Raw genomic sequence first — 27,617 nt, 5'->3', positions numbered from 1 at the left:
CCTAAACAACTTGGGACCAGGATACCTGAGAGAGCGCCTTCTCCCTTACCAACCTGCCCGGTCACTGAGGTCATCCGAGGGCCTGCTCCTGGTGGTTCCACCTAGATCCATCCTCCGATTGGAACCCACCAGGGGAAGAACCTTCAGCGTGGTGGCCCCCTCCTGTGGAATTCCCTGCCTCTGGAGGTCAGGCAGGTGCCAACTTTGTATTCCTTTCGGCGGAAACATCTTTATTCCAAGAAGCCTTTCTTTAACATGCAGCCTTGGATTTCTGTTTTTGCTTCTTTTTAAATTTTGTTTTAACTGTTTTATTCTGTTTTTATTTTCATTTTACCTTGTACACCGCTCCGAATTTTTTTCAATGAGGAGCGGTATATAAATATTCTAAATAAATAAATAATAAATAAATTCTCAGTATTTATTTACAACATTTCTATACCACTGCACACCTAAGTGGATTCTGGACCGCTGAATAATAAAATATCATAGAATCATAGAACAGCAGAGTTGAAAGGGGCCTACAAGGCCATCGAGTCCAACCCCCTGCTCAATGCAGGAATCCACCCTAAAGCATTCCTGACAGATGGTTGTCCAGCTGCCTCTTGAAGGTCTCTAGTGTGGGAGAGCCCACAACCTCCCTAGGTAACTGATTCCATTGTCGTACTTCTCTAACAGTCAGTAAGTTTTTCCTGATGTCCAGCTGGAATCTGGCTTCCTTTAACTTGAGCCCGTTATTCCGTGTCCTGCACTCTGGGAGGATCGAGAAGAGATCCTGGCCCTCCTCTGTGTGACAAGCTTTTAAGTATTTGAAGAGTGCTCTCATGTCTCCCCTCAATCTTCTCTTCTCCAGGCTAAACCTGCCCAGTTCTTTCAGTCTCTCTTCATAGGGCTTTGTTTCTAGACCCCTGATCATCCTGGTTGCCCTCCTCTGAACACGCTCCAGCTTGTCTGCGTCCTTCTTGAATTGTGGAGCCCAGAACTGGACGCAAGAATAGAACGGGAAATAATAGAATGGGAATTCTGTAGAGAAGGGACCACCATACTGAGGGCTCTTCCCCTGGTGGATTCCAATTGGAGGCTGGATCTATGTGGAACCACCAGGAGCATGCCCTCGGATGACCTCAGTAATCGGGCAGGTTGGTAAGGGAGAAGGTATCTTGGTCCCAAGTTGTTTCGGGTTTTATACACTAGAACCAAAGTCTTAAACCTGGCCTTGTAGCAAACAGGCAGCTCCCTTCACGAAGAAGTTGAGGCGGAACATGACTGTGACACTACTGGAGTGACCAACTTCAGTTCAGGCCATAAACCTGCTATGGGCTGCAATCCACCCCGGGTTGACCAGTATTTGGCCTTCAACCTTTTCACATCTCTGAATCACAAACTGAAATGTGAATCCCATTTTAAGCTTCTTATGTATATGCTCATGTCCTTATGTATATCGTTGATTCTGCTGGGAATTAGGGAGAGGGTTGTCGGGAGTTGGTTCTGCTGGGGACAGGATGCCCCCCCCAAAGCACCAGGTGTGGTGGCAGCAGCAACAGCGGGATGGGGAAGACCAGGGCACTCCCCAAAAGCTACACAGGTGGTCTCCAAGGGCCAAGGATCACCTCTGCTCTATACTACCCTATTTCTTCGATTCTAAAACACACTTTTTTCCCCATATAAACATCTCTAAAAATGGGGTGCGTCTTAGAATCACGGGTGTGTCTTAGGTTTTTTTTCCCCCCTGTTGGTGGTACTGAGACGAGTGTGCGTCTTACAATCGATGGCGTCTTACAATCGAAGAAATACGGTAAAGGCAAATTCATTCTCTGAGTGTGGATCTTTACGTAGACCAAACTGCACCATTCACTCAAAGAGGGAGACAGTACCAGGCTTGGGGAAACGCCCATGTTGGCAGAAGTAAAAAAAGAAAAAGAAATCATTAGGAAAAAAAACCCATTAAGGATGGGGAAAAGCCAAAGGTGCAATGAGGACTGAGCAGACTCAGTGAGCACAGGATGCTGACTGTTTGGGGTAAAATAATTGAAAAGCTGGGGGGAGGCGGAATGGCACATCCCGGAAAAGGGCATGGCCGGCTGGCCGCTTCCTGAACAGGAGCACTCTACATTGCACCATTTTCTCGCCCGTCCCATTTGTTTCATGCAATTCTACAGCAGAGGGAAGACCCATCAGCTCACAATCTCGCTTGTTCTGCAGTCAGGCAGTCATCTTGCGTCATCTTTAAAGCGATCCCTGAATTCCCCCGTTGTTGCCAGACAGAGAAAACCTACAATGAAGAATAAAATCCAAAATGGCACAATTTAATATTGCATTTAATAACTCCATTCAAGGTACTATTTATTCAGGAAGGTGAATCACCATGATGGTTATCAAAAGGATTCTGGAGGTGCGGGTTATTACGATTTTAATTAAAAATCCTCTCCACCCAAGCCATTGAATAATACTGAATTGTGCTTCCCAGAATAGCCAGGGCCTGATGTCATCTTTGATCATAAATCCCAATACTAAGAGAGGGAGACTGAACATACTTGGACCACTCTGAATATTCTATTTAACAGCTAGGAAAGGGAACTGTTTTCCATTTTAGAATTAATGCAAACACGCTTTGATATTCCTCTACCAGTTAAATCATCACTCTTGAGAACAAGGCCATCCATCCTGCTGCATGACTAGCATCCGTGGAGTGAAAAGAAGGGAGAAACAAATTCTCGGGATGCTGAACTTTTTATTTGTAGGTTGTAAAGCCCGACAAGTTTTGGCCTGATTGTCAGTCGCTATTAACCATCAGAGAAAGACAATCTGTTGATAATAAGATCTTTGAAGACATCTTCCTACAAACCCCTGAAGGCGGCCTTGAAAAGGTACAGGCCGAAATGCGTTGGGCTTTACAACCTACAAATAAAAGTTCAGCATCCCGAGAATTCGTTTCTCCCTTCTTTTCACTTCATTGGATGCCTTACATGGCTTGGGATCACAATACCTGATGGAACGCCTCTCCCGACATGAACCTACCCGTACACTACGCTCAACATCTAAGGTCCTCCTCCGAGTGCCTACTCCAAGGGAAGCTCGGAGGATGGCAACAAGGGAGAGGGCCTTTTCAGTGGTGGCCCCTCAATTGTGGAATGATCTCCCTGACGAGGCTCGCCTGGCGTCAACGTTGTTATCTTTTCAGCTCCAGGTCAAGACTTTTCTCTTCTCTCAGGCATTTAACAGCATATGCTGAGTTTTTTTAAAAAACTGACCCCAGAATAGTTGTTTTTAAATGGATATTGTCTGGTTTTGTTTGTATTTTATGCTTTTTATGCTTTTAAATTTTGTATATTTCTTTTTCATGTTCACTGTTTTTAACTTTTGTAAACCGCCCAGAGAGCTTTGGCTATGGGGCGGTATATATTATTATTATTATTATTATTATTATTATTATTATTATTATTATTATTTCTCCCCCCACTTTAACATCCATGGAGGCAAGCTTGTTTCAGGGGTGGTTATGCCAACTACAATGGCTACTACCATCTGTAGCAGCATCATAGAATCATAGAATAGCAGAGTTGGAAGGGGCCTACAAGGCCATCAAGTCCAACCCCCTGCTCAATGCAGGAATCCACCCTAAAGCATCCCTGACAGATGGTTGTCCAGCTGCCTCTTGAAGGCCTCTAGCGTGGGAGAGCCCACAACCTCACCAGGCAACTGATTCCATTGTCGTACTGCTCTAACAGTCAGTAAGTTTTTCCAGGAATCCAGCTGGAATCTGGCTTCCTTTAACTTCAGCCCGTTATTCCGTGTCCTGCACTCTGGGAGGATCGAGAAGAGATCCTGGCCCTCCTCTGTGTGACAACCTTTCAAGTATTTGAAGAGTGCTCTCATGTCTTCCCTCAATCTTCTCTTCTCCAGACTAAACATGCCCCATTCTTTCAGTCTCTCCTCATAGGGCTTTGTTTCCAGACCCCTGATCATCCTGGTTGCCCTCCTCTGAACACGCTCCAGCTTGTCTGCATCCTTCTTGAATTGTGGAGCCCAGAACTGGACGCAATACTCTAGATGAGGCCTAACCAGGGCTGAATAGAGAGGAACCAGTACCTCACGTGATTTGGCAGCGGCTGCTTGTCCCGCGGGCCGGGTTGGAGTCAGGTTGGAGAGGCACCATGGGAAGCGGACTCCACAACTCCACGCATGGAAGCCCTTGCAAGCCCTTCCCGGTTTTCCTAGATCAGCCCAGCCTATTTAACCCTGTTGACTGTTCTGGGTGAGGCATTGCTGCTTTCCTACTGTATTTCGTGGGCAGTTGTTGTGAAATCCAAGTCAGGGAGCAAAGACTATAGAGAATGTTTGTCACTTTAATGCTGAAAATTTGCCAGCTGGCTTCTTCCATGAAGACAACATACCCAAGGCAAGTTAGCCTCATCAACTGCTACACTGAGAATTGCCAAATTTGCAGTGGGTAGCCTGGAAGTTGAGGAAAGAATACACTGAAGAAGCTAATGGAGTGAACTATAAAATGGCCTGGTTCACAAGTAACACCAATTCATCAGTTTAAAAACCCATAAATTGGTGTGGTGGGGCCACAAGCAAAGGAGTGAAGGCCCTGCCTCCCACGTACGCGGCACTTCTGTGTGCCATCGGTTTTCATCAACCGCCCAGGAATGCCCCAATATTCCTGGATTGTTTGATGAGATGTCCAAACCCAGAACTCTGGGTTGCTGTAGGGTTAAGCAACCCAGACTTTAACCCAATAACAAACCATGGGTGGTGGTTGGGTTAAACTGGGTTGTTTAACTCTAAACAACCCAGAATGCCAGGTTTGGATGTCACGTCAAAGCCGATTCAAAACGGAAGTGGTGAGTGGACAGGGGTCAGCGCGTTTGTTGCCTTGCTCACAGCCCTGACAACCCATGGTTTAAACAACCCAAGGGTTGTCATTAGAATCATAGAATAGCAGAGTTGGAATGGGCCTACAAGGCCATCGAGTCCAACCCCCTGCTCAATGCAGGAATCCACCTTAAAGCATCCCTAACAGATGGTTATTCAGCTGCCTCTTGAAGGCCTCTAGTGTGGGAGAGCCCACAACCTCCCTAGGGAACTGTTCCACTATTGTACTGTGTGAACCAGGCCAATGTTTGTAGAAATTTAACATTTGGCTCCTTGGGTATAATACTAACCAACTTCTTTTTCCTTATTTGTAACTGAGGTGGGCTTTGACGGATCATTTAAATCAGATTTTATTGCAATTGACTTGTTACCCATTTTCATTTTATGATGATCATGGTTTGGGGTTAAATAATATACCTTGAAATACTTTCCATCAATAGAAAAAGTTGCCTTTCCTTGGTAGTTGCCGCCTCTTACACATGACACACTAACCACACAGCTTATCACTCGGTGACTTACAGCTGGATGTGTAAAACTGCCCCCACTGAAGAATGCAAGGGGAGACAGACCCTGTTTCACACATGCAAATGAATCACTTCACGCTGCATTCATCAAGCGATTAGCATGCATGTGTGAATCCAACTAACAGTTCCAGCTACAAAGAAAAACAAAAGCAACATGGACAACAGCAGCCAGTGGCAAAAGGAGTCCCTCACTCGTTCATGTCAGAGAAATCAAATGTATTTCCACCCAGGTAAGGGAGTATGATATGCCAGGGCATCTTTACTACACTAATTTGTATCTGCCACACAGACTGTCTACTACATGCAAAAGCAAAAGGACATTTTTTTGCATATGGATAGGCGAAAGATTACTTAATAACGTCACCTGTGAGTAGAAAGCTTTATAAAGCTTTGACTTCGGGAAAAGTGCGATCATCAGGGAATTGCTTGGGGTATGAAGCTGGACAGGCAGATGAGCAAGCAGCGAACTTTTGTAGTCTATAAGGAGAGCAGCAACAACACTGGTGGAGTCCTAGAAAGCAGGGAAGGAGAAAGAGCCTTTAAGAGGAGACAATAAAACTCCGGAAAGTAAGACAACTGGATGACCTGTCCAAACATTCTCTCTCTTCTAAGAATCTCTAATGTATCTAAAAACCCAACTCCATGAACGTCATTTCCCCATAGGTCACCAAGCATTCAAAAAGAACAAAAGGGTGACCATGAGCTGTATTGCTGGTCTATAACAGGTTCAGGATGCCTCAGGGTTGGACCATGTTTCCCACAAGGCTCTAGAACAGCCAAGTTAAAGGTTCCCTACCTTCCTCCTTTCTTTGACCCTAACACAAAACTTCCAGGGTTTGTTAAACCACTGTCTTCTATTAAATCCAAACTGGGGGATTTTAAAGGGATTTTAAATGGATTTTAAAGGGCTCAAGTTAAAGGAAGCCAGATTCCAGCTGGACATCAGGAAAAACTTCCTGGCTGTTAGAGCAGTACGACAATGGAATCAGTTACCTAGGGAGGTTGTGGGCTCTCCCACCCTAGAGGCCTTCAAGAGGCAGCTGGACAAGCATCTGTCAGGGATGCTTTAGGGTGGATTCCTGCATTGAGCAGGGGGTTGGACTCGATGGCCTTCCAACTCTGCTATTCTATGATTCTATGATTCTATGAGTACAAACTAGGTTCGCAGAGCACACGAAGAGAGAGGAGAGCATTTGCAGGTACAATGCCAGTTTCCTGGTCTAAAACCATGGCTCATTTGGCCAAGGTTATGTCATGTCTGACCTGGGCCAGAGAATCTCTGGAGAGAAGCAGATATGAAATTAAGTGAAATTGACAAGGATCTTAAGAGTCCCTGTCAAAGGTTAACTGACATGGTTCTTAGCATCCCAGAGTTTGAGCGCTGCAGCTGTAAACCAAAAATTTTTGCACATAGCAACAAGATGCTCAAACTTTGTTTGTTGTTTACTCGTTCGGTCGCTTCCGACTCTTCGTGACTTCATGGACCAGCCCACGCCAGAGCTTTCTGTCGGCTGTCGCCACCCCTAGCTCCCCCAAGGTCAAGTCTGTCATCAATAGCCCACTTTTCCTGGATGGCTATCAGCGGAAATCGTTAATGTAAGAAAATCAACCGCTTACAGAAAACACAGCCCTGTACGCTTATTTATTTGGCGATCGAATTGCTTATCTTTTCCTGTATGTCTGCGTTATAGCTACATTACAGATGTCCCCAACGGTCCCCACCACTTGTCTGGTTTGTGCTATTCTAAGCCCTCCAGCCTCACGCCTTGCCGGGTCAGCGAAACAATACAAAATTCTCTTTCAAGGTTTTCGCTTTGCACAGAATATCTGGCAGCAGTTCAGAAGTGATAGCAGGGCCCCATAAATAGCCACAGGTTTATAGGAGCTGGGCGTCTTGAAGCCAAACAATAGAAGGAAGGTCAGGGCCTAAACACAGCCTGCAAAGGGGGTGGTCAGGCAGGGGAGGAATGAAAGAGGGACGCGCCGAGCCTTTGGCTTCAGTTCTTTTCAGATTTAACCAAAGCCGCTGTCGTCCCAACCTCCATTATCCATTGTTATTTATATATAATAAACCACAGCTACCCCAAATGCTTTTGTAGTCTGGGAAGCTGAGATATAATCAAAGTCTTAAGACAGAAGAAAGTACCGTCTTTTCCCTGCCCTCCCTACTCCTTGGAGCACATCTGGTGCCTGCCAACGTAACACTCCCAATTGCTGAACTAATTGGGTACAAGACAACAGATCGTGCATTTCCTGCAGCCGCGTCTTCAGCCTCCTCCTTCTGGAGCTTGCACCCTATCCTTAAAACTTAAGCACAGGTAAGCAGTTCTCTGGCAGCCACCTAGAGGCTGCGTTCAGACGACACGATAGTCAACGGTGGGGTAGAATCAGAGAATCATAGAATAGCAGAGTTGGAAGGGGCCTACAAGGCCATCGAGTCCAATCCCCTGCCCAATGCAGGAATCCACCCTAAAGCATACCTGACAGATGCTTGTCCAGCTGCCTCTTGAAGGCCTCTAGGGTGGGAGAGCCCACAACCTCCCTAGGTAACGGATTCCATTGTCGTACTGCTCTAACAGTCAGAAAGTTTTTTCCTGATGTCCAACCGGAATCTGGCTTCCTTTAACTTGAGCTCGTTATTCCGTGTCCTGCACTCTGGGAGGATCAAGAAGAGATCCTGGCCCTCCTCTGTGTGACAACCTTTCAAGTCTTTGAAGAGTGCTCTCATGTCTCCGCTCAATCTTCTCTTCTCCAGGCTAAACCTGCCCAGTTGTTTCAGTCTCTCTTCATAGGGCTTTATTTCATCAACTCAACAGTTGTTTATTTAGGGGTCTTCCCCACACATAATAATCAACCATGGTGTGGATTAGGGTCAACATTGACTTGACTATTAGTCCACGTTGGGTTGACTCACTCATCCCCCGCCCTCTCTTCTCAATTATTCCTCCCGCTAGTATCCCATCAGCCACTGCTGCCTGTTGGATTAGGGCAGCAGCCACCGCTCTTGCCTTACGACTCTGTGACTGACAAAATAACCAACGGTGCTCTCCACACAACACAATAACCAATGGTGGTTCAAACAGCCAACTCTGCACAGCTTTGGTTATTTGCGTTGCTTATTTAGGCCAAATAACCAACCATTGGTTAAAAAATCCCCTCCACACAACATGACAAACCATGGTGGATTAAATAAACTACAGTCGACTATTTAAACCACAATTGTTGACTAAGGCAGCCTAACTCTGCCTTAGACTCACCAGGGTTATCACAGAACTGAATCTAGGATTACAGATGGAGATACACTGCCAAGTTTCTCTCAGAGAGGTAAGATGGGCAGTGAGTGTGAGGAGGAGGAAAGGGCCTGAAATGTGAGCCTCATGTGGCACAGAGCGGTAAAGCAGCAGTTTCTGCAGCCGAAACTCTCTCCACAGCCTGAGTTCAATCCCAGCGGAAGCTGGTTTCAGGCAGTCGGCTTGGGTCGACTCAGCCTTCCATCCTCCCGAGGTCGGTAAAATGAGTACCCAGCTAGCTGGGGGAAAGGTAATAACAGCCGGGGAAGGCAACGGCAAACCACCCCGCTATAAGGCCTGCCAACAAAATGTCAGCGAAAGCTGGCGTCCCTCCAAGAGTCAGTAACGACTCAATGCTGGCACGAGAGGTTCCTTTCCTTTTCCTTCACCTTCTCCCGTACAATCCGCCCCACACACTCAGGTCTTCCGTGAAGAATCTACTTCAGTCAGCCAAAACTAGGCTGACAACTGTTATCCAGAGGACCTTCTCTTCTGCCACTCCCAGACTGTGGAAAGGCCTGCCGGGAGAGATCCACCAACTTTACAGTCTTTCTGAATTTAAAAAAGCTAGAAAGGCCTACCCAGTCGAATTTTAAGATGTCTGGCTATTATTTTAATAATGTATTTGTTTTATATGTTTTTAATCAGTTTTATGTATTTTATACTATTTTTGTATTTGATGTTGTTCCCCGCCTCAGTCCAGAAGGAGAGGCGGGTAATAAATAAATAAACAAATTATTATTATTGTTGTTGTTGTTGTTGTTGTTGTTGTTGTTGTTGTTGTGCACTTCACCCCTCAAAATAATAAACTTATTCACACAGCCCATGGAGAAAAATGTAGATTATTTTTTTATTAAACATTTACTTCAAGAGTTATCAATTATTTCATCAATTTATATACTTCATACCACATCTAAAGATACCTCTAAGTGGTTTACAGAATCAGAGATTAAAATACATCGTAATGAAGTGGATTGTTAAATTTTGTGAACGGCCCAGAGAACTCTGGCTATGGTGCGGTGTAGAAATGAAATACGAATACAAAAACCTGTTAAATAGTCTAAAATATTTGAAACAAAAACTAAAAGGACAATAATTAATAACACTAACTGGGCAAGCCTCATTCAGGGAAGGCTTGGGTGAAAAATGGGTCTTTAACAGGCACCTAAAACATGGACAGGCGGGTAAGAAATAAAATAATAATAATAATAATAATAATAATAATAATAATAATAATAATATAGTTGCCACCTTCCAAATCCCAGGGGGGAGGGTATTCCATAAGGTGGGTGCCACCACGGAGAAGGCCTCCTTCCAGGTTGCTGTGACAAGGCAATCTCAGGTCATGGTACAAATCTTCAAGGCCGCCTCCAGTGTTCTTAGCAATGACACCAGTTATACGCATCGTATGGTTTTGTATGTAAGATTTGATGAGAAAGAGATAAACAAGCAAAGAAACCCCAGATGTCCAGGAATACTTTGGGTATGTGGGAAGCCTTTTACGAAGGCTGAACTTGAAGGGCACACTGCTGCCCCACAGCACTTTGGATTGGGGTGTTGTGAGGGAAGGCAAGAGAAGATGTCTCTGCTCTTGTGGGGCAGTTCTGAAAAATACGAAAGCGTGGAATGGATGAGGCACTTACTCCGTCATAGAACCTGATGGAAGTCATGTGGGTCTTGGCGATGGTCATGCTTCCGTAGTGGGGGTGGCAAAAGAGAAGGCCCTCGAAAAAGAAATAGAGTTTACCTGCAAAGGAAAGGAAAGGCAGACATGAGACGCGCCGAGCTCAGGTCAACATTCTTAGAATCATAGAATAGCAGAGTTGGAAGGGGCCTACAAGGCCATCAAGTCCAACCCTCTGCTCAATGCAGGAATCCACCTGCATTGAGTGCACTGCATTGCATTCTACAGAAGCATTCAGGGGAACCCTTTGTTGAGCCATGTTGTGATACAGGGGCAGGAAACGCACGGCCCATGGACTGCATGCGCTCCCCTGGCCTGTTTTCTGTCATCCCTCGCCCCGATCCCAAGGGCTACTGCTGAATTTTGGGAGCACAGCAACAATGGCGGCAAAACAGCCATGTTGGAAAGGGGAAAGGCAGCTATTTATACCACCGAAATTTGGCTGAGCAGTAGCGATGTCAGTGTTGGTGCGTCTGTCCGATCCCCGGTGGAGTCCAGGAGACCCAAACTGTACCCTCCGAAATTGCCCACCCTTGTTGCAATGTAGGAAAGATCATGCACAATACTGATCACCTTTCCAAAAAAGACTTCGAAGCCAAACTGCATGCGATAAGGGCAGTCACATTTGTTTATTCACATTTGTGGTATTCATGTACGAAGAGAGGAATGTGGCAGGGCTGGGGGAATAATCTTTTAACATAAAAACAAAGGTTATGTGGATAAGGAGGTTGCGCCCTCCTGTACCATGTCACCACACAGCTCCGGTCCTGGGCCGAAGAGCATGGGACCTCTCGCCTGCTCTACAAACCAGAGCACCCCACACCTGCTTCATACATGAACTGGGCAGACCTATGAACAAAACATGGCTTCCCCTCTTTAGTGCAACCCCACAAGCCAAGACCTGAGAGGTGGATGCATTTCAGGCCAACTTTTGCTTAAGAGCTTTGCAACGTAGCTCTTCTGCCTTAAAAAACAACAACCCCCGGCCCCAGTGATGAAATATAGATGAATTTTAGGGGGTTTTAAGGTTTTATTGTTACATTCTTTTAATTTCAGTTAAGGTCTTTTAATAGAATTATGTATTTATTCTGTTTTGTAAACACCTGGCCTATTTTATCTTCATTAGAAAGTGCTATATATTTATCATCATCATCTCTTTCTCGCTCATGGCAGCTTTGCCAAGTCATGCTGTCTTTTACAGATTCAGGAATTTCCTGACAATTGTTTTAATTATGACTTCTTTCTGGATGTTGGTGTGGATGTATTTTGGTAGGCCCAGTTTCTGAAGGTTTTCTGTATAGTTTTTTGATGTGATGCCGGTGACTGATGTGACTAGCGGGATAACTGTGACCTTTTCTTGTTGCCATAGTTCTTTGACTTCCATGGCCAGTGGGGCATATTTTTCTCTCTTTTCCTCTTCCTTTTCAACAGCATTTTTGTCATTCGGTATTGCTATGTCGATGAGGCATGTGTTTTTTTTCTTTTTTGTCTATGACTGTTATGTCTGGTCAGTTGCAAGGTATTGTTTTGTTGGTATGAATTGTTCTGTCCCAGTATATATTATGATCTGCATTTTCCAAGATTGTTTCGGGTGAGTATGCATAGTATGGTGTAGGTTGTTTGATAAGGCTGAATTTGATGGCCAGTTGTTGGTGAATTATTTTTGCACCTGTATTGTGTCTGTCATAGTAGTAGTAGTAGAAGAAACAAAAACAAAAATAGCTCATCAGACATTGGGCCTATAAATACTCATGCTCTGTATTTTATGGGCAATGGTGCCAACATGAGGTGTAATTCCTCTTACGGTTACTCATTCTTGAAAAATGATGCTCCAGATGTTGAAAATTAGATGCAATTAAGGAAAAGCAGCGGTAGGAAAGATGTCCCATCCCCCCATAGCTGTGCATCACTTTCACACTAGAAGGTGTGAGCACACACAGGGAAAATGGTATTTTTCGCCTTTTTCTTTGAAAAGACAAATCTCAGAAATTTACACTCATTGTTAAATCTACTAGATACAGGAATTAACAATCTTTGAAGTGTACGTGAAGAGTATTAGTTCAAAATTCCTAACCAAAGCTGAGCGCTGGTGTGTGCAATGTGTATCGCCCTTCACCATTTTGCACATTGATGCATATGCACCACGGGACAGGTGACTTACCTTCTTCCAGCCTACATAGAGAGTTGCTAGAAGAAATATAAGCTCCATCGCCTCCCGTCAGGAGAGGGCCCAGAAAAGTTTCTTCTTCCTAAATAAGGCGAGTTTTGCAAGGTCAAGCAAAGGCAACAGAGTTTCTGAACCAGACCAAATCTATTTAAAAGCTACTCTTCCACTCAGCGGAAGTTGGTTCACACAACACGAAACCCCTCCAGGTATAGTTCTTTCCTATTGTTGCTGTGTGATCGAGAATTTAACAGGAAATGCCAGGGACTGAACATGGGACCTTGGGACTACAAAGAAAATGCTCTACCACTGAGCTGTGATCCCTCCCTGAACAAAAAAAATGAAATCTATGTCTGTTCTGAGTTAAATCCCACAGCAGTGGTTCTCAAGACAATGGGGTGGGAGCACTAATTTCTAAAGACACAATCCAAGGTGTTTAGATAGAAAAAAGCCTACAACACATAGCATGCCCCAGCCAGCATTCTCCCATTCTTGGAATTGTAGAGTTGGAAGGGGCCTCTAAGGCCATCGAGTCCAACCCCCTGCTCAATGCAGGAATCCACCTTCAAGCATCCCTGGCAGGTGGTTGTCATGTTTTCCAGCAACTGGTATTGAAAGGCATATGGCCTCTGATTCTAGAAATAGCATTATAGCCACTAGTGGTCATGGATAGCCTTCTCTTCCAAGAATTTATCCATTCCCCTTTTAAAGCTGTCCAGGCTAACGGCCATCACTACTATTTGGAGTAGCAAATTCCATAGTTTAACTATGCACAGTGTGAAGAAGGACTTACTTTATCTTTTCTGAATCTCTCACCATTCAGCTTCAGGGGACGACCCCATTGGGTTTTATTATTATGAGAGAGACGACACCACACATAACTTTCTGTGCCTATATCACATCTCCCCTTATTTGCCTTTTTTCGAAGCTAAACAGCCCCATAAATTTGTGCTGAGCAGGGGAGGGGGGAGGTAGAATAAGCATCAAAACCTGCAATGTTTTCTGGGGAGAACTCTGCCTTACATATAGAAGCAAATCCGAATTGCTCCCTATTACTTGGAAACCTGCTGGGAAATGCTTCCCCTGGAACAGCAGGAAACCTGCCTACCATCTTTTATTCAGGTATCTCGGAGGGGAGGGCGCATCTAGAATATCCTTAATGAACCAGAAATGGATATGGCATTTACTGAATTCGTATGAATAACTATTTGCAAAAGAATTGCAAATTATAGGGCTCAATTTGTTAATGGAGCTGTACTGTAAACACAGGTTGCTTTGCAACAGCCTCGTGGCAAGCGTTCCTTTTGAGCCAAAATTCCACAAATTCTTTGATGTCCAGATTTGAGACATGTTGCGCACTGAAAGAACTTTAACCTGGTGCCCTCCAGATGTGTTGGACTACAATTCCCATCATCTACCGTCAGTGTGACCAATAGCCATGATACCTGGGGTTGATAGGAGTTGTAGGCCAAACCATCTAGAGCAGTGGCTCTCAACCTTTTTTGCTCCATTCCCCCCTTTCGCCATTGTTCAGAATATAATTCCCCCTTCCCAAAATAGTCTAACTTAAAAGGTGCATTCCAAATAATATGCACATAATATTGAAAATCTTTTATTTTTTTCTATATTAGTACATATAGATTTATTTGGATTATTTTTATAGTAGAGTTTTACAAATTTAATAGCAAAAGAAAATGTTGATAGATTGTAATTTAAAACTTGAATATTTTTTTTTTAATATTCATAACTTCCTACACGTTATTAAAAACATCCCAGAAAAGTGTCATGACGTCTGCAAAAGCCAGGCCTTTGCTCTCTTTTCCCTCCCTCCCTCACAATCCTAGAAGTTTCAAGCTTCCCATTTAAAGGGGCAACGCAAAGCATGGGAGCTGAGATTTTAAAGGGGCCATGCTTTGCGTTGCCCCTTTAAATGGGAAGCTTGAAACTTCTAGGTTTGCGAGGGAGGGAGGGAAAAGAGAGCAAAGGCCTGGCTTTTGCAGACGACATGACACTTTTCTGGGACGTTTTTAATAACGTGTAGGAAGACATAATCTACAGGACATCATACTTTGCTGAATAATGGCCCAATTCCCCCCCTAGAACCCTAAAATTCCCCCTGGGGGGGAATTCCCCCCTTGTTGAGAACCCATGATCTCTAGAAGATGCCAGGCTGAGGAAGGCTGGCTTGCCCCAACAGAGAACTACTTAGAAGTTAGAACCCTCTCAAAGTTTTTACACTTCTTATTATGCATGTAAACAATATTTTTCTTTGAACGATATTTTTCTTTGAATACATCTGCAAATATGTGTTGGGAGAAGAAAAGGCCTAATATGCAGAGAGGAACTGACAAAATCATAGAATCATAGAATAGTAGAGTTGGAAGGGACCTACAAGGCCATCGAGTCCAACCCCTGCTCAATGCAGGAACCCACCCTAAACATCCCTGACAGACGGTCGTCCAGCTGCCTCTTGAAGGCCCCTAGGGTGGGAGAGCCCACAACCTCCCTAGGTAACTGATTCCATTGTCGTACTGCTCTAACAGTCAGGAAGTTTTTTCTGATGTCCAGTTGGAATCTGGCTTCCTTTAACTTCAGCCCGTTATTCCGTGTCCTGCACCCTGGGAGGATCGAGAAGAGTTCCTGGCCCTCCTCTGTGTGACAACCTTTTAAGTATTTGAAGAGTGCTATCATGTCTCCCCTCAATCTTCTCTTCTCCAGGCTAAACATGCCCAGTTCTTTCAGTCTCTCTTCATAGGGGTTTTTTCCTGACCCCTGATCATCCTGGTTGCCCTCCTCTGAACACGCTCCAGCTTGTCTGCGTCCTTCTTGAAGTGTGGAGCCCAGACACAATACTCAGGATGAGGCATAACCAGGGCCGAATAGAGAGGAACCAGTACCTCACGTGATTTGGAAGCTATACTTCTATTAATGTAGGGTGACCATATGAAAAGGAGGACAGGGCTCCTGTATCTTTAACAGTTGCATAAAAAAGGGAATTTCATCAGGTGTCATTTGTATATATCATAGAATCATAGAATAGCAGAGTTGGAAGGGGCCTAAAAGGCCATCGACTCATCACAGCAGTTAAAGCTGCAGGAGCTACACTAGAGTGGCCAGATACAAAAGAGGGCAGGGCACCTGTAGTTTTAAGTGTTGTGATGAAGAGGGAATTTCACCAGGTTCTCCATATATACAAATGACACCTGCTGAAATTCCCTTTTCAATACAACTGTTAAAGATACAGGAGCCCTGTCCTCCTTTTCATATGGTCACCCTATATTAATGCAGCCCAAAATAGCATTTGCCTTTCTTGCAGCCGTATCGCACTGTTGGCTCATATTCAACTTGCGATCTACAACAATTCCAAGATCCTTCTCGTTTATAGTATTGCTGAGCCAAGTATCCCCCATCTTGTAACTGTGCCTTTGGTTTCTATTTCTTAAATGTAGAACTTGGCATTTATCCCTATTAAATTTCATTCTGTTGTTTTCAGCCCAGCACTCCAGCCTACTTAGGGCACAATCGTATGCATGTTTAGAAAGAAAAACGTCGTAGAACTCCCAGCATTTCCCAGACACAATAAATATGAATAGGATGGTGCCCTTAATGTCCTTTGGAACTGCATGCAGCACTGTGTAGTCTTATAGCATTAGACTTTGAAATAAAACACGGATACTATGTCAAGCTTAATTAACAGGCTGAATCGCATTACAAACCTTCAGGATTTGCTGGGCCTTCTCCGACAATTTCACTTCATTATCCTCAACCTATAACCAAAGCCACCAATAATTTTAGTTCAGCTTCTTGCTTTAGAAATACAAATTCTGTATGTATGTTCTCCAACGGATAATAATAATAATAATAATAATAATAATAATAATAATAATAATGGTTAGTGACAAACAAAATAAGGTCAAAAGTAACTCCAGAACAGATATTGAAATCTTGCTTCGAATATAAGGAAAAGTCCTGAAATCTTGCCTCTGATGTTGGTAACTAGACATAAAAAATATGTTAGCTTAGGAGGAAATTTTGCTCGACTGGGGATGGGGGGAAGTAGTTTTTACAGGATACAGGATGGGTACCTCCACGGTAACAATATTTTCAAATTAGACCTTTTGTTTTACATAAATTAAGGTTGAGGTAACTGGCAATCATTTCGACAGAAGCTAAGGAAAAGGTTACTACAAGCCACAGATATTTCTAAACTACCTAAAGCAGCCTTCCTCAACCTGGAGCGCTCCAGATGTGTTGGACTGCAGAGCTGGCTGGGGCATTCTGGGAGTTGTAGTCCAACACATCTGGAGCGCCCCAGGTTGAGGAAGGCTGACCTAAAGCATCACACAGAGGATTCTTGCAGTTAAGTCAGTAGCCTCTGAAGAGAGCTGGCTTTTGAAAATCCTGTTCGATAATATAAAAAGCATTTGGCTAAAACGGACTTCTCAGCTAATCGCATTTGCCTGAATCTACAAACAGGAAACGCACAGCAGACACGGTTTCTTCTTTTGTATATTTCTCACACGTCGTGATGAAATGTCCGTCCATCCCCCCGCCTTGTGCTCCCCACTATTTTGTCTCCTACCGGCCAAAACCTCACACGCCTTGGCTAAACACAGGCACAGCAAACTTTAACATGGATCCCCCCCAATCTTATTTGATCTGCTTTCCACACCCCAATATCCAAGTAAGAATCCTAGTACAGTATTCTGTCGTTCCTCTGTTTCAGTTGCCCTTGGAGCAGAGGCAAGAGGGCTGTGTGGTTCCTTGGTTTTGGCAGGTGCGCAAGAACCGTTCTGCAATCAGTGCTTCTGCATTCATTTTTTAAAAAAGGGGAAAAAATCAAAGAGCACTGAAGCGAATTGAGCTACACTTACCAGCCAAGAAACTGATCTTGGGATAGCTGCGGTGAGGATGATGTAGCTGGTTTCTGGGCTCATGCTGCCATCTGCAGTAAAGCAAAACCAAGTCAGCTACGGTGTGGTTCTCAGCAGGGCCGGGGCCAGACTATTTTGCGCCCTAGGCAAGGTGAGCTACTTTCACACACACACACACACACACACACACACACAAACCCAAAAAATGCCAACTTTGATTTTTAAGAACATATGTTTCCTTGAAAAAATAAGAAGCACAAAACTTGAAACTGCTAAATTTATTTTAAAGTGCAAGAAATACGTCATGCCAATTATAGCAAACAAATTGGAAAGGAATGTCGATGGGTCTGAAATGCATTATTTAATAGGAATATCACCTCCAAATCATCCCCCCCCCCAACTCACACACGTGCGCACACACACACTCAGCATCACTCACTCCAAACAAACACACGCATGAACACATGCATTCACTCAAAGACCCCCTGCACCCCATTCACCCATACATTCTCTCTCTCCTCCGGGCGCGTTCCAGAAGTCCAAATGTGGAGCCACCGCACCCCCACCCCAGCGTCTCTGGCTCTGCTTCGGCTGGGCGAGTGCGGGGCGCCATCTCGCCCACCTAGGCTCAGCTGAATCCTCGGGCCGGGGCCGGCTCACAGCCAACGCGCATGAGTGCTGCGCTGTGCCCAGCGCCCCTCTTAGCTTGGCGCTCTAGGCGGCCGCCTGAGTGGCCCCTATGGTAGCACCGGCCCTGGTTCTGAGCACCATAAGCAACACTTTTAATAGTGGTAAGTTCAAAGCTACCACTATTTTTTAAATTGTAGCCGTCTAAATGTATTTTTCCTTCCTGTAATTTCAGAGAACCAAGCTTAGATCAGGTCTGTGCAAGGAAGAAGCTGGTCTGTCTTTGGACCGGTTTATATGTTAGCCTTTTAATGAGGGAGCATGTGGGTAGAATCTCCCACCCATGTTCCCCAGCAAAGCAGCAGAGGCAAAGGGTGGGCGGGCTCTATACACTAGATAGCAAAAGAGGCTAATGTAGACACAGCAGTATCTGTGGCTCATGGAGGCTGGTGGCTCCGATGTCCGTGGGGCAGTGAATCCGCTCCGGATTTCATTGAGCACCAGCCTCCACCATCTGTGACTAATATTCTGCTTTTAAGCATGATTCTCCCATTATTTTCTATGGGAGATGACTTTCTAATCAAGTCTTTACTTAAAATCACATTACAAAAGGTTCCCTGTACTGCTTAAATACAAATCCGAAACACTGTAAGCACCCACAAAGGCCTTTCTCCGGGACATGGGGAGGAGAACGTTTAATTCAGTGAACTTTGCCCCCATTGCTGCACTGCAAATTTAAAGCTACCAAAATACCTTTTTCCTTCACAAGAATCTGTGACGCCAGGAATGATTCCGAGAAGACCACCGACCCCAGGCATCCCCGTCCTCCAAGCAAGTCTGGAATATCGTGTACAGTCATGGCCGCCTGCAGTGAAGTGGGTAAAAAGAGCCAAGAGAACTTGGGGTCAAACTCCTGTTTTCACCCTCAGCATTTCCAAGTTCAAAAGAACAGAGTTGACAGTATTTTGAGAGAGAGAGAGAGAGGAGAATAGAGTGTTGCAAACGGGCAACGAGGATGATCAGGGGCCTGGAAAAAACGCCCTACGAGGAGAGACTGAAAGAACTGGGCATGTTTAGGCTGGAGAAGAAGAGACTGAGGGGAGAGACCTGATAACACCCTTCAAGGACTTGAAAAGTTGTCACACAGAGGAAGGCCAAGATAACATCCCAGAGTGCAGGACACAGAATAATGGGCTCAAGTTACAGGAAGCTCAATGCCAACTGGACATCAGGAAAAACTTCCTGACTGTTAGAGCAGTATGACAATGGAACCGATGACCTAAGGAGGTGGTGGCTCTCCCACCCTAGAGGCATTTAAGAGGCAGCTGGACAGCCATCTGTCAGGGATGTTTTAAAGTGGATTCCTGCATTGAGCAGGGGGTTGGACTCGATGGCCTTAGAAGCCCCTTCCAACTTTACGATTATATGATTAGTACAAGGGAGATTAAGGTTGGGGGCGGGGGAGAAACCCAACTCTCCTAGGGTCCCAATGTGACCCTCTGGAGTTCCCCAGATGGCTCCACCCCATCTCAACCACCAATCATTTGGTAGTTTAAGAACATAAGAAGAGCCATGCTGGATCAGACCAAGGGTCCATCGAGTCCAGCACTCTGTTCATACAGTGGCCAACCAGCCAAACAGCACCCTCCCACCCATGTTCCCCAGCAACTGGGGCACACAGGCTTTCCGCCTCAAATACTGGAGATAGCACGCAACCATCAGGGCTAGTAGCCATGGATAGCCTTCTCCTCCAGGCATTTATCCAACCCCCTTTTTAAAGTCAAAGTTTCCTGGCTTTCGCACCATTTCTTCCTCTTCTAGAAGGTTGTAATGCTTCTTCTAAGGCTTACTACTGGCTGTAAGGGCTTTAAGCTAAAATATGCTGGTATATGTTGTATTTTGGCCCTGCCCCTTTTGCCCTGCCCATCACTGGAACGTGGCCCCTGAGAGTTCCCCTAGAAATTCAGTTCTGCCCTTCAGTTGAAAGAGGTTCGACACCCCTGGGCTAGTGGGTCCGGAGGACGTGTTATGCTTGGCCTTGTGGATGCCACCCAGACGGTCTCCTTGTAGAAAGTGGTCCTCGGCCCAGGGGTAAAGGCTTGCAACTGTTCCCCACTTTGCTTTTCGTCATCACATTGCCATTCTCCACACAAAATCACAGCCAATCCTAATACAAAGACGCAGTTGGTAACAAACAGATGAATAATCCCCTTATACAAGTTCAAAAGATTTTTTTTCAGCTCACAATGGTATGCTTTGACAACATCTCCTCCAAAACAAACAAACAACCAGTTTATTAAACTGTTTTCCAGCAAAGGCTAAATTAAAATATTTCCAAAAATCTTCTGATTTTTGGAATCAGAAGATATGGGGGTTATGAATCTGTTTGTTACCAATTAAATTCTTGTATTCGAATTGGCTATGATTTTTTCACAGTTTAAAGGAGGAGGGAATTCACATTAGGATTCAATGACAACTGAAGAAGATCCACAAAATGGATTCCCTACTGGATAGCGGTGCCTGGGTACTCTTGAGATTTGTATATTCTCTGCATGTCTCTCCTTCGGTGCATTTTGTAAGCTCGGCTCCAGTTGAATGGTATCCAACCCCTTTTTGTGTATATGGGCTTACTGCGCTGTACCTTGCACAACTGAATTTTACCTACTGTATAACCGAATTTATTTTATTTTATTTATTTAAAATATTTATATCCCACCCTATATCACTAAGATCTCAGGGCGGCATACAGATAAAAACATACAGTATAAAACAATAAATATACACAGTTAAAAACGAATTAAACCATGATCCAAGTTAAAACAATATATAATTTAAAAGCAATAAAAGTAATTAAAACAGTTAGAACAATGTGCCAGGGAGTTTAACCATCAAAGGCTTTGTTAAAAAGCCATGTTTTTACTTGGCGTCGAAATGCAGTCAATGTTGGCGCCAATTGGGCCTCCAAAGGGAGGGCATTTCACAGTCGGGGTGCCACCGCAGAGAAGGCCCTCTCCCTTGTCCCAACATAGCGAATGTGTTGCGTTGGTGGGATGCGGAGAACGGCTCCTCCAACAGATCTAAGGTCTCGGGCAGGCAGATATAAGGAGAGGCTCATTTGAAATTGTTATACATAACAGTTGGGTGCTTTATAGTGTTTTTGGGGTGTTGTTTAGCAGCTGCTGACCTTCTCTTTATTCTGCAATAAGGGAAAAGCTACCATCAGTGAAGATGGCTCATATCAATCCAGACCATTAGCCCAACTGGGCTAGTGCTACCTATTCTGACTGGAGGTAGCTCTTCTGTGTCTCACAGCCCATGGGTTAACTGAGGGTTGCTGCCCCCTCAAAGAACCCATGATGCCCAAGTTCAGATGACATGGCAAGCTGTGACAGCATGGATAATTATGGAAGTCCGGCCCGAACTGCGGAATTAACAAGCCAACATGGCTTGTTAACCAGGCTACGATCATGCCAGCCTGGTCAGAGTCTTGCTCTCATCACCTGCTACCTGGCATTTTTAAACTGGAAAGGTGAAGGATTGAATCTGGGACCTTCCACACGCAAAGTAGGCACTCTAACCATAAACAGCAGCTCATTCCTTAACAAAAAGCTGCTAAGGGGGCAATCCTAGACATGCTATAGACAGGGAAAAAGCTGTACACCTCCAAGCATTCACCAGGCTGAGAACCGTAGGACTCTTTGCTGTCTAAACCTGCAAGGATAGCGCCCTTAGTGATTGTCAGCCTGGCCAGGAACTAAGAACAACCCTGTGAAGCAAAATGGTTTTCCCGGGATGCTCGTGTGTTGCAGAAACTAAATTTCAGATCAGCAACATGCAAGTTTCCGTCTACATCACCCTCAAAAATTCCAGGAGGAAAGGTTTTTTTATCAGGTCTATCCTCCTCACCTACTTTGGAGAACCCCCCGAGCCTTTCTGAACCAGCCAAAATCTCCCCAAGACATTCGAGTGAGAAACACAAACACATATTTGCTGAACAGAAAGTAGGTTACATAAATTCTACTCACAGTTTTCACTAAACAGAGGCTATCTTCACTCTCCAGTGGAATAATTCTGGGGTGAGAGGGAAACATGTTTTTAGATGGCTTCCATTACAGCCTGATACAGCCCAAATAGCACCCATTAAGTATTCATCACCAACAAGACATGTTTTTTTTAAAGAATGCAAACTTCAGCACAAGGAAGGGAAATAATGCATGCACCGAGAATGGATTTAGAGGTTCTTTGCCTTAATCAGGCTCTCTGTGCATACGTGTCACTCCTTGTGAACGATTCTGTGACTGCATATCTTAAAAAGTGGCCACCACAACGGTGGACACCAGACTTGTGAAGCGATAGCGAACATTGTAGATCTGTGGAGTTCCCATTTCATATGACACTGTTGCCAGAAACGGATAGCATCACAGGCAATCAAAATGGATGGTATAAACTGGCCCTACGAATTTGAGCTGTGAACTTTTAAGCTGGGAATACTACATCTTAAAAGATTATGGAAGTCTTCCCAAGGAAGATAAGCCTGGCTCAATCACTGCTCAGTTTCTGGCAGTATGAAGGCCTTTGGAGTACATTAATATCATGCTGCTAATTAATTTAGCCTGGAGAAGAGAAGATTGAGGGGAGACATGATAGCACTCTTCAAATACTTCAAAGGTTGTCACACAGAGGAGGGCCAGGATCTCTTCTCGATCCTCCCAGAGTGCAGGACATGGAATAACGGGCTCAAGTTACAGGAAGCCAGATTCCGGCTGGACATCAGGAAAAACTGTTAGAGCAGTACGACAATGGAACTAGTTACCTAGGGAGGTTGTGGGCTCTCACACACTAGAGACCTTCAAGAGGCAGCTGGACAACCATCTGTCAGGGATGCTTTAGGGTGGATTCCTGCACTGAGCAGGGGGTTGGACTTGATGGCCTTATAGGCCCCTTCCAACTCTACTATTCTATGAGTCTATATATCCTGAGATCCTAGTTATATAGGGCAGGATACAAACGCTTTAAATAAATAAATAAATATAAAAATAAATTTTGATTATGCCGTCTAATTCATATATTTCTACAACTGTTTAAATTTGTTGAAAAGTTGAATTTTAAACTAAGTATATTTGCAAGCTGCACTGCTGGTCCTTCAGGACTTAAAGGCTAGTTGCAGATACGTGATCATGGTGACATTTACAGCTTCACACAAATAACCATAGTTACTTGTTTCATTTGAACCAGGAAACTGTGGTTACCTGCTTTGGAACAAGCCAGAATACTAACTAACTTCAAACCATGTTACGATATCTTCGCTTATTCCAAAGCTGGTAACCACAGTTTTCCTGTTCAAACAAAACAGGAAACTGTGGTTAATTAGAAGCTTCTTAGTTTAATAGTGACTCGCAGTGAAGGGAAGACCAAAAAGGTGCGACATACCTGGATTGTTCAAATACGGGCCATTCATGTGACACACCCAAGTACACTGGCGATGTCAGGTGCCATATCCAAATCAATATAACATCGCCAATATTTCAAAATATGAACATTCTGCCTTAAGACCCAGAAACTACTAAGCAAGCATATTTCTATGCAACCAATCATTTATATGCCATGTGCAATCATAGATTGCTATTCCACAGAAGTTCTGTTGAAGCTTAAAGGACTAAGCAGTGCAAGGAGTCATCCATCTTGAAGCCGCAGATACCGTGGCACAAGCACTGCATTCCTTTTGTCATTTTGCTCCACTACTTTTTCTTTTAAGATGAAGAGAACAAACTAGAGATGAAATGTATTTCTTTCAGAACTGTCTGGTTGTTGTTTTTTTGGTTTTTGGTTTTAAAAAAAAACCTGCATTCATCTGAAAGAGAAGGATGAAAGCACTGACCTTCCATGGTTGTTCACAGCTTGAATTCGAAAATCTATTTTCGTGCTGTAAGGAAGAAAGGAAGGGGGGAAAAAAGCAATGAGCTACTGAAGTGGGGGGGGGGAAGCTTGTACTCAAATGAAGGACATTGTTTCAGAGGCTGCACATTGCACAGAAAGCCGTGTAAAGCTGCCCTCACGAACTAGTTATTTGTTGAGAGAAAACCATGAAGGGACATGATTTTCTGTTTAAAAGCCAAGGGTGGAGTGCTACACTGCTGTCTTCTGCTCCAAAGCCCACCCAAAGGTTATTTCTCCCTGACAGGCGTGCATTTATTCTTGCAGCACACACATACAGATCCTAGACTGGTTGTATGCAGGAGGCAAGCTGAAATGGAAGAAGATCAGCAAGGAACGTAAGAAGTGCCCTGCTGGATCAGACCAAGGGTCCATCTAGTCCAGCACTCTGTTCACACAGTGGCCAACCAGCCATCGGCCAGGGACCAACCACAACACCCTCCCGCCCATGTTCCCCAGCAACTGGTGCACACAGGCTTCCTGCCTCGAATACTGGAGATAGCACACAACTATCAGGGCTAGTAGCCATTGATAGCCTCTTCCTCCAGGAATTTATCCAACCCCCTTTTAAAGCCATCTAAATTGGTGGTCATCACTACATCTTGTGGTAATGAATTCCAAGGAAGCAACAAACCATCCCATCCTTCTGTCAAAACTCACAACCTTCGTCTGAAGCTTTTCCCCTCTGGGCTAACAGCAGTAAATGGTGCTAAATGGAAGCTTTCCCCCCCCCTGGGTTAACAGCAGTATGGAGAAGCTTCTATTTGTTGAATCCCTGCTGTGGGGCGGGAAGAGTTAAACATCTTTCCCTGCATTAGAACATAAGATGTACCCTGCTGAATCAGACCAAGGGTCCATCTCGTCCAGCACTCTGTTCACACAGTGGCCAACCAGCCATCGGCCAGGGATGAACAAGCAGGCCAGGGTGCAACAGCACTCTCCCGTCCATGTTCCCCAGCAACTGGGGCACATAGGCTTGTCTTGAATACTAGAGATGGCACACAGCCATCAGGGCTAGTAGCCATGGATAGCCTTCTCCTCCAGGAATTTATCCAACCCCCTTTTAAAGCCATCTAAATCGGTGGCCATCACTACATCTTGTGGTAGTGAGTTCCGAGGAAGCAACAAACTACCCCATCCTCCTTCTGTCAAAACTCACAACCTTCTTCTGAAGCTACTCTCCCTAACAAAAAGAACCAGTTGAGTCATTTTCTCACTAACTAAGCCCTCAACCATAGCATGCAGCTCCTGTACTCTCCTTTCAGAGATGTGTTAAAAATAGCCTTCAGAATTCAAGACTCCTGTGACTCAAATGTACCCAAGTTATTATTACTTGGGCAAACTGTTATGTTCTGAAAACTACAATAAAAACGTATTTACGCATATATTTACGCATACACACACTCACACACACACAAAACATTCAAAATACCACACTGAAAATACACTGCTGCCATCCCAAGAATATACCACAGGCAGCTCTCTGGACTATTAATCTGTGGCTGTGAACAAGCACGCGTACTACTCAGGCTTTATCTAGGAATCCTCTTGCCAAGATTCCAGAATCTGGAAGCCAGATTCCAGCTGGACATCACGAAAAACTTCCTGAATGTTACAGCAGTACGACAATGGAATCAGTTACCTAGGGAGGTTGTGGGCTCTCCCACACTAGATGCCTTCAAGAGGCACCTGGACAACCATCTGTCAGGGATGCTTTAGGGTGGATTCCTGCATTGAGCAGGGGGTTGGACTCAATGGCCTTGTAGGCCCCTTCCAACTCTGCTATTCTATGATTCTATGATTCTATGAATGAAAGGGTTTTGAAAGAGGTTAGAAGGCACACAGGTGGTTGTTCATACAAGCGGGTAGTGAGAGCCAGTGTGGTGTAGTGGCTAAAGTGTTGGACTGGGAGTCGGGAGATCCGGGTTCTAGTCCCCACTTGGCCATGGGAAACCCACTAGGTGATTTTGGGCCGGTCACAGACTCTCAGCCCAACCTACCTCACAGGGTTGTTGTTGTGAGGATAAAATGGAGAGGAGGAGGATTATGTACGCTGCCTTGGGTTCCTTGGAGGAAAAATGGCGGGATATAAATGTAATAATAATAATAATAAATAAATAAATAAATAAATAAATAAATAAATAGAAGGAAAGTTCATTTGTGTGGTTTGAGTTCATGTCCAAGATAGGCAATGGCTTGGGCCAAAGTAAAGGAAGAAGATGGAAGCATGAAAAAAGGTGACCGAAGGGTTCATAATGCCACAAGCGTCAGAAGAGAATCTGTAAGCAGACCTCAAAGCTAATCCACCTCAAATCTGACTGCTTTCAAATCACCAAAACTAACACTTTCTTTTCACTTGTCTACATGTCCTAAAGATTTATAGTAGGGTGGGTGGCTGGGAATGGTATGCAAACTGGTTATACACAACCAGAAGAAAACCTGCAGTTCGTAATCACACACAGCAATGTACGTCTCTCTTGTAAACGGCTGGGGTCTGCTGGATACAGTACCTTGCAAATTCTGAGCAGCTCTAAAGGCTATTTCCTTTTCTGGATAGATTCAAATCTCAGACAGAGCTATATCTGAGAAAGGCAGAGAGACACTGACAGTCTGCCGCGGTTGCAAAGCTTCTCCACAACAGCCACTCACACCCACGAACGTCCCACAAAATTGGTAAACAGCAGGGGCTCCGAAATCAGCCCTCAAGGCTTATAGAGCATGTTGAGTCCTGGAATGGACTCTGTTTTTTATCTTTTCCTTTATTTCTACAATGTCCTGCAAAACCTGGAAGAAGTGAGGAGTCAGCAGAACATAATCACTTAAAGGTCAACTTCGCAGGTGGACACTTATTGAATTATTGGATTATTGTATGGAGTCATTCTCTAAGATTGTTCAATTAGTGGTTGCATCATTTTGTACAGAACTGCCTATAAAAGAAACTGTGTTTGTATCCATTATTATTCCTCATTCCTCATTTCTGTTCCTCATCTTACCCCATCTTGATGTGTGCTGTATTACTATGACCATGTGTGAGTATTTGTAACTTCTAACTTGTATTGACATAACTAAATTATATATCAGTCAGTAAAGGATTTACTTTTAAAGCTTACAAGGAATCCTTGCCTTATTGGTCTTTGCTGCGTCCTAACTAAGAGCCGTTTGTTACTCTGATATTCTCTGGTTCAGCCTGTAACTTCCAGCACGTTAAAAGTCCAGTGATTACCCAACAGAGCAATGGATCCAATAGAAGACATGGACGCCATCCTAAGACTTAAAAAAAAAACCCACAGCCCTATATGTAATGATGGACCATGAGATCTGGCCAATAAAAAAAAGATGCCCATCTTTTTTTTAAAAAAAATAAAAGTACAAAAACAAAACCCACACCACATACCGCAATGGAGTTTTGAAGTACGTAAGTTCAAAGGCATCAAGCATAGTGAGGAACATTTGCTCTGCTACTTCCTTTGCCTGCAAAGACAAGTGGGGAGGAAAAAGAACCAAGTGAGACCATGTTTGACCAAGGAGTTATGAGTACCGAAGGAAAGGTTTAACTGTTTGGGGGATCCAAGGCCCAAAGGGACATTTGGACAGGTTCAGATGCCCGCTTTGCCCCTCAAGAACTCTAATAATACCATTACATCT

The 27,617-nt window shown here is 44.4% G+C and overlaps 1 protein-coding gene across 2 annotated transcripts in view; it reads right to left on the bottom strand.

Moving 5' to 3' along the window:
• The window catches only part of DNAAF9 (dynein axonemal assembly factor 9), a 127,674-nt gene that overhangs the window by 36,981 nt on the left and 63,076 nt on the right, over positions 1–27,617 (bottom strand). The window contains exons 14-23 of one of the 2 annotated variants that reach the window (XM_063135386.1): positions 27,367–27,443; positions 23,917–23,961; positions 22,064–22,109; positions 18,792–18,903; positions 17,412–17,482; positions 16,254–16,304; positions 12,535–12,622; positions 10,333–10,436; positions 5,764–5,910; positions 2,181–2,269 (exon numbers count right to left, since the gene is read on the bottom strand). In XM_063135386.1, the coding sequence (XP_062991456.1) occupies positions 2,181–2,269; positions 5,764–5,910; positions 10,333–10,436; positions 12,535–12,622; positions 16,254–16,304; positions 17,412–17,482; positions 18,792–18,903; positions 22,064–22,109; positions 23,917–23,961; positions 27,367–27,443 (830 nt within the window). The remainder of the gene's footprint in view (positions 1–2,180; positions 2,270–5,763; positions 5,911–10,332; positions 10,437–12,534; positions 12,623–16,253; positions 16,305–17,411; positions 17,483–18,791; positions 18,904–22,063; positions 22,110–23,916; positions 23,962–27,366; positions 27,444–27,617) is intronic. The other variant, XM_063135387.1, reaches the window with a different exon arrangement.

Source organism: Elgaria multicarinata, chromosome 10 (assembly GCF_023053635.1).
Source record: "Elgaria multicarinata webbii isolate HBS135686 ecotype San Diego chromosome 10, rElgMul1.1.pri, whole genome shotgun sequence".
NCBI lineage: Eukaryota > Metazoa > Chordata > Lepidosauria > Squamata > Anguidae > Elgaria > Elgaria multicarinata.
Note: the sequence above shows the minus strand (reverse complement) of the source record. Positions and strands in the feature narration are given on the sequence as shown.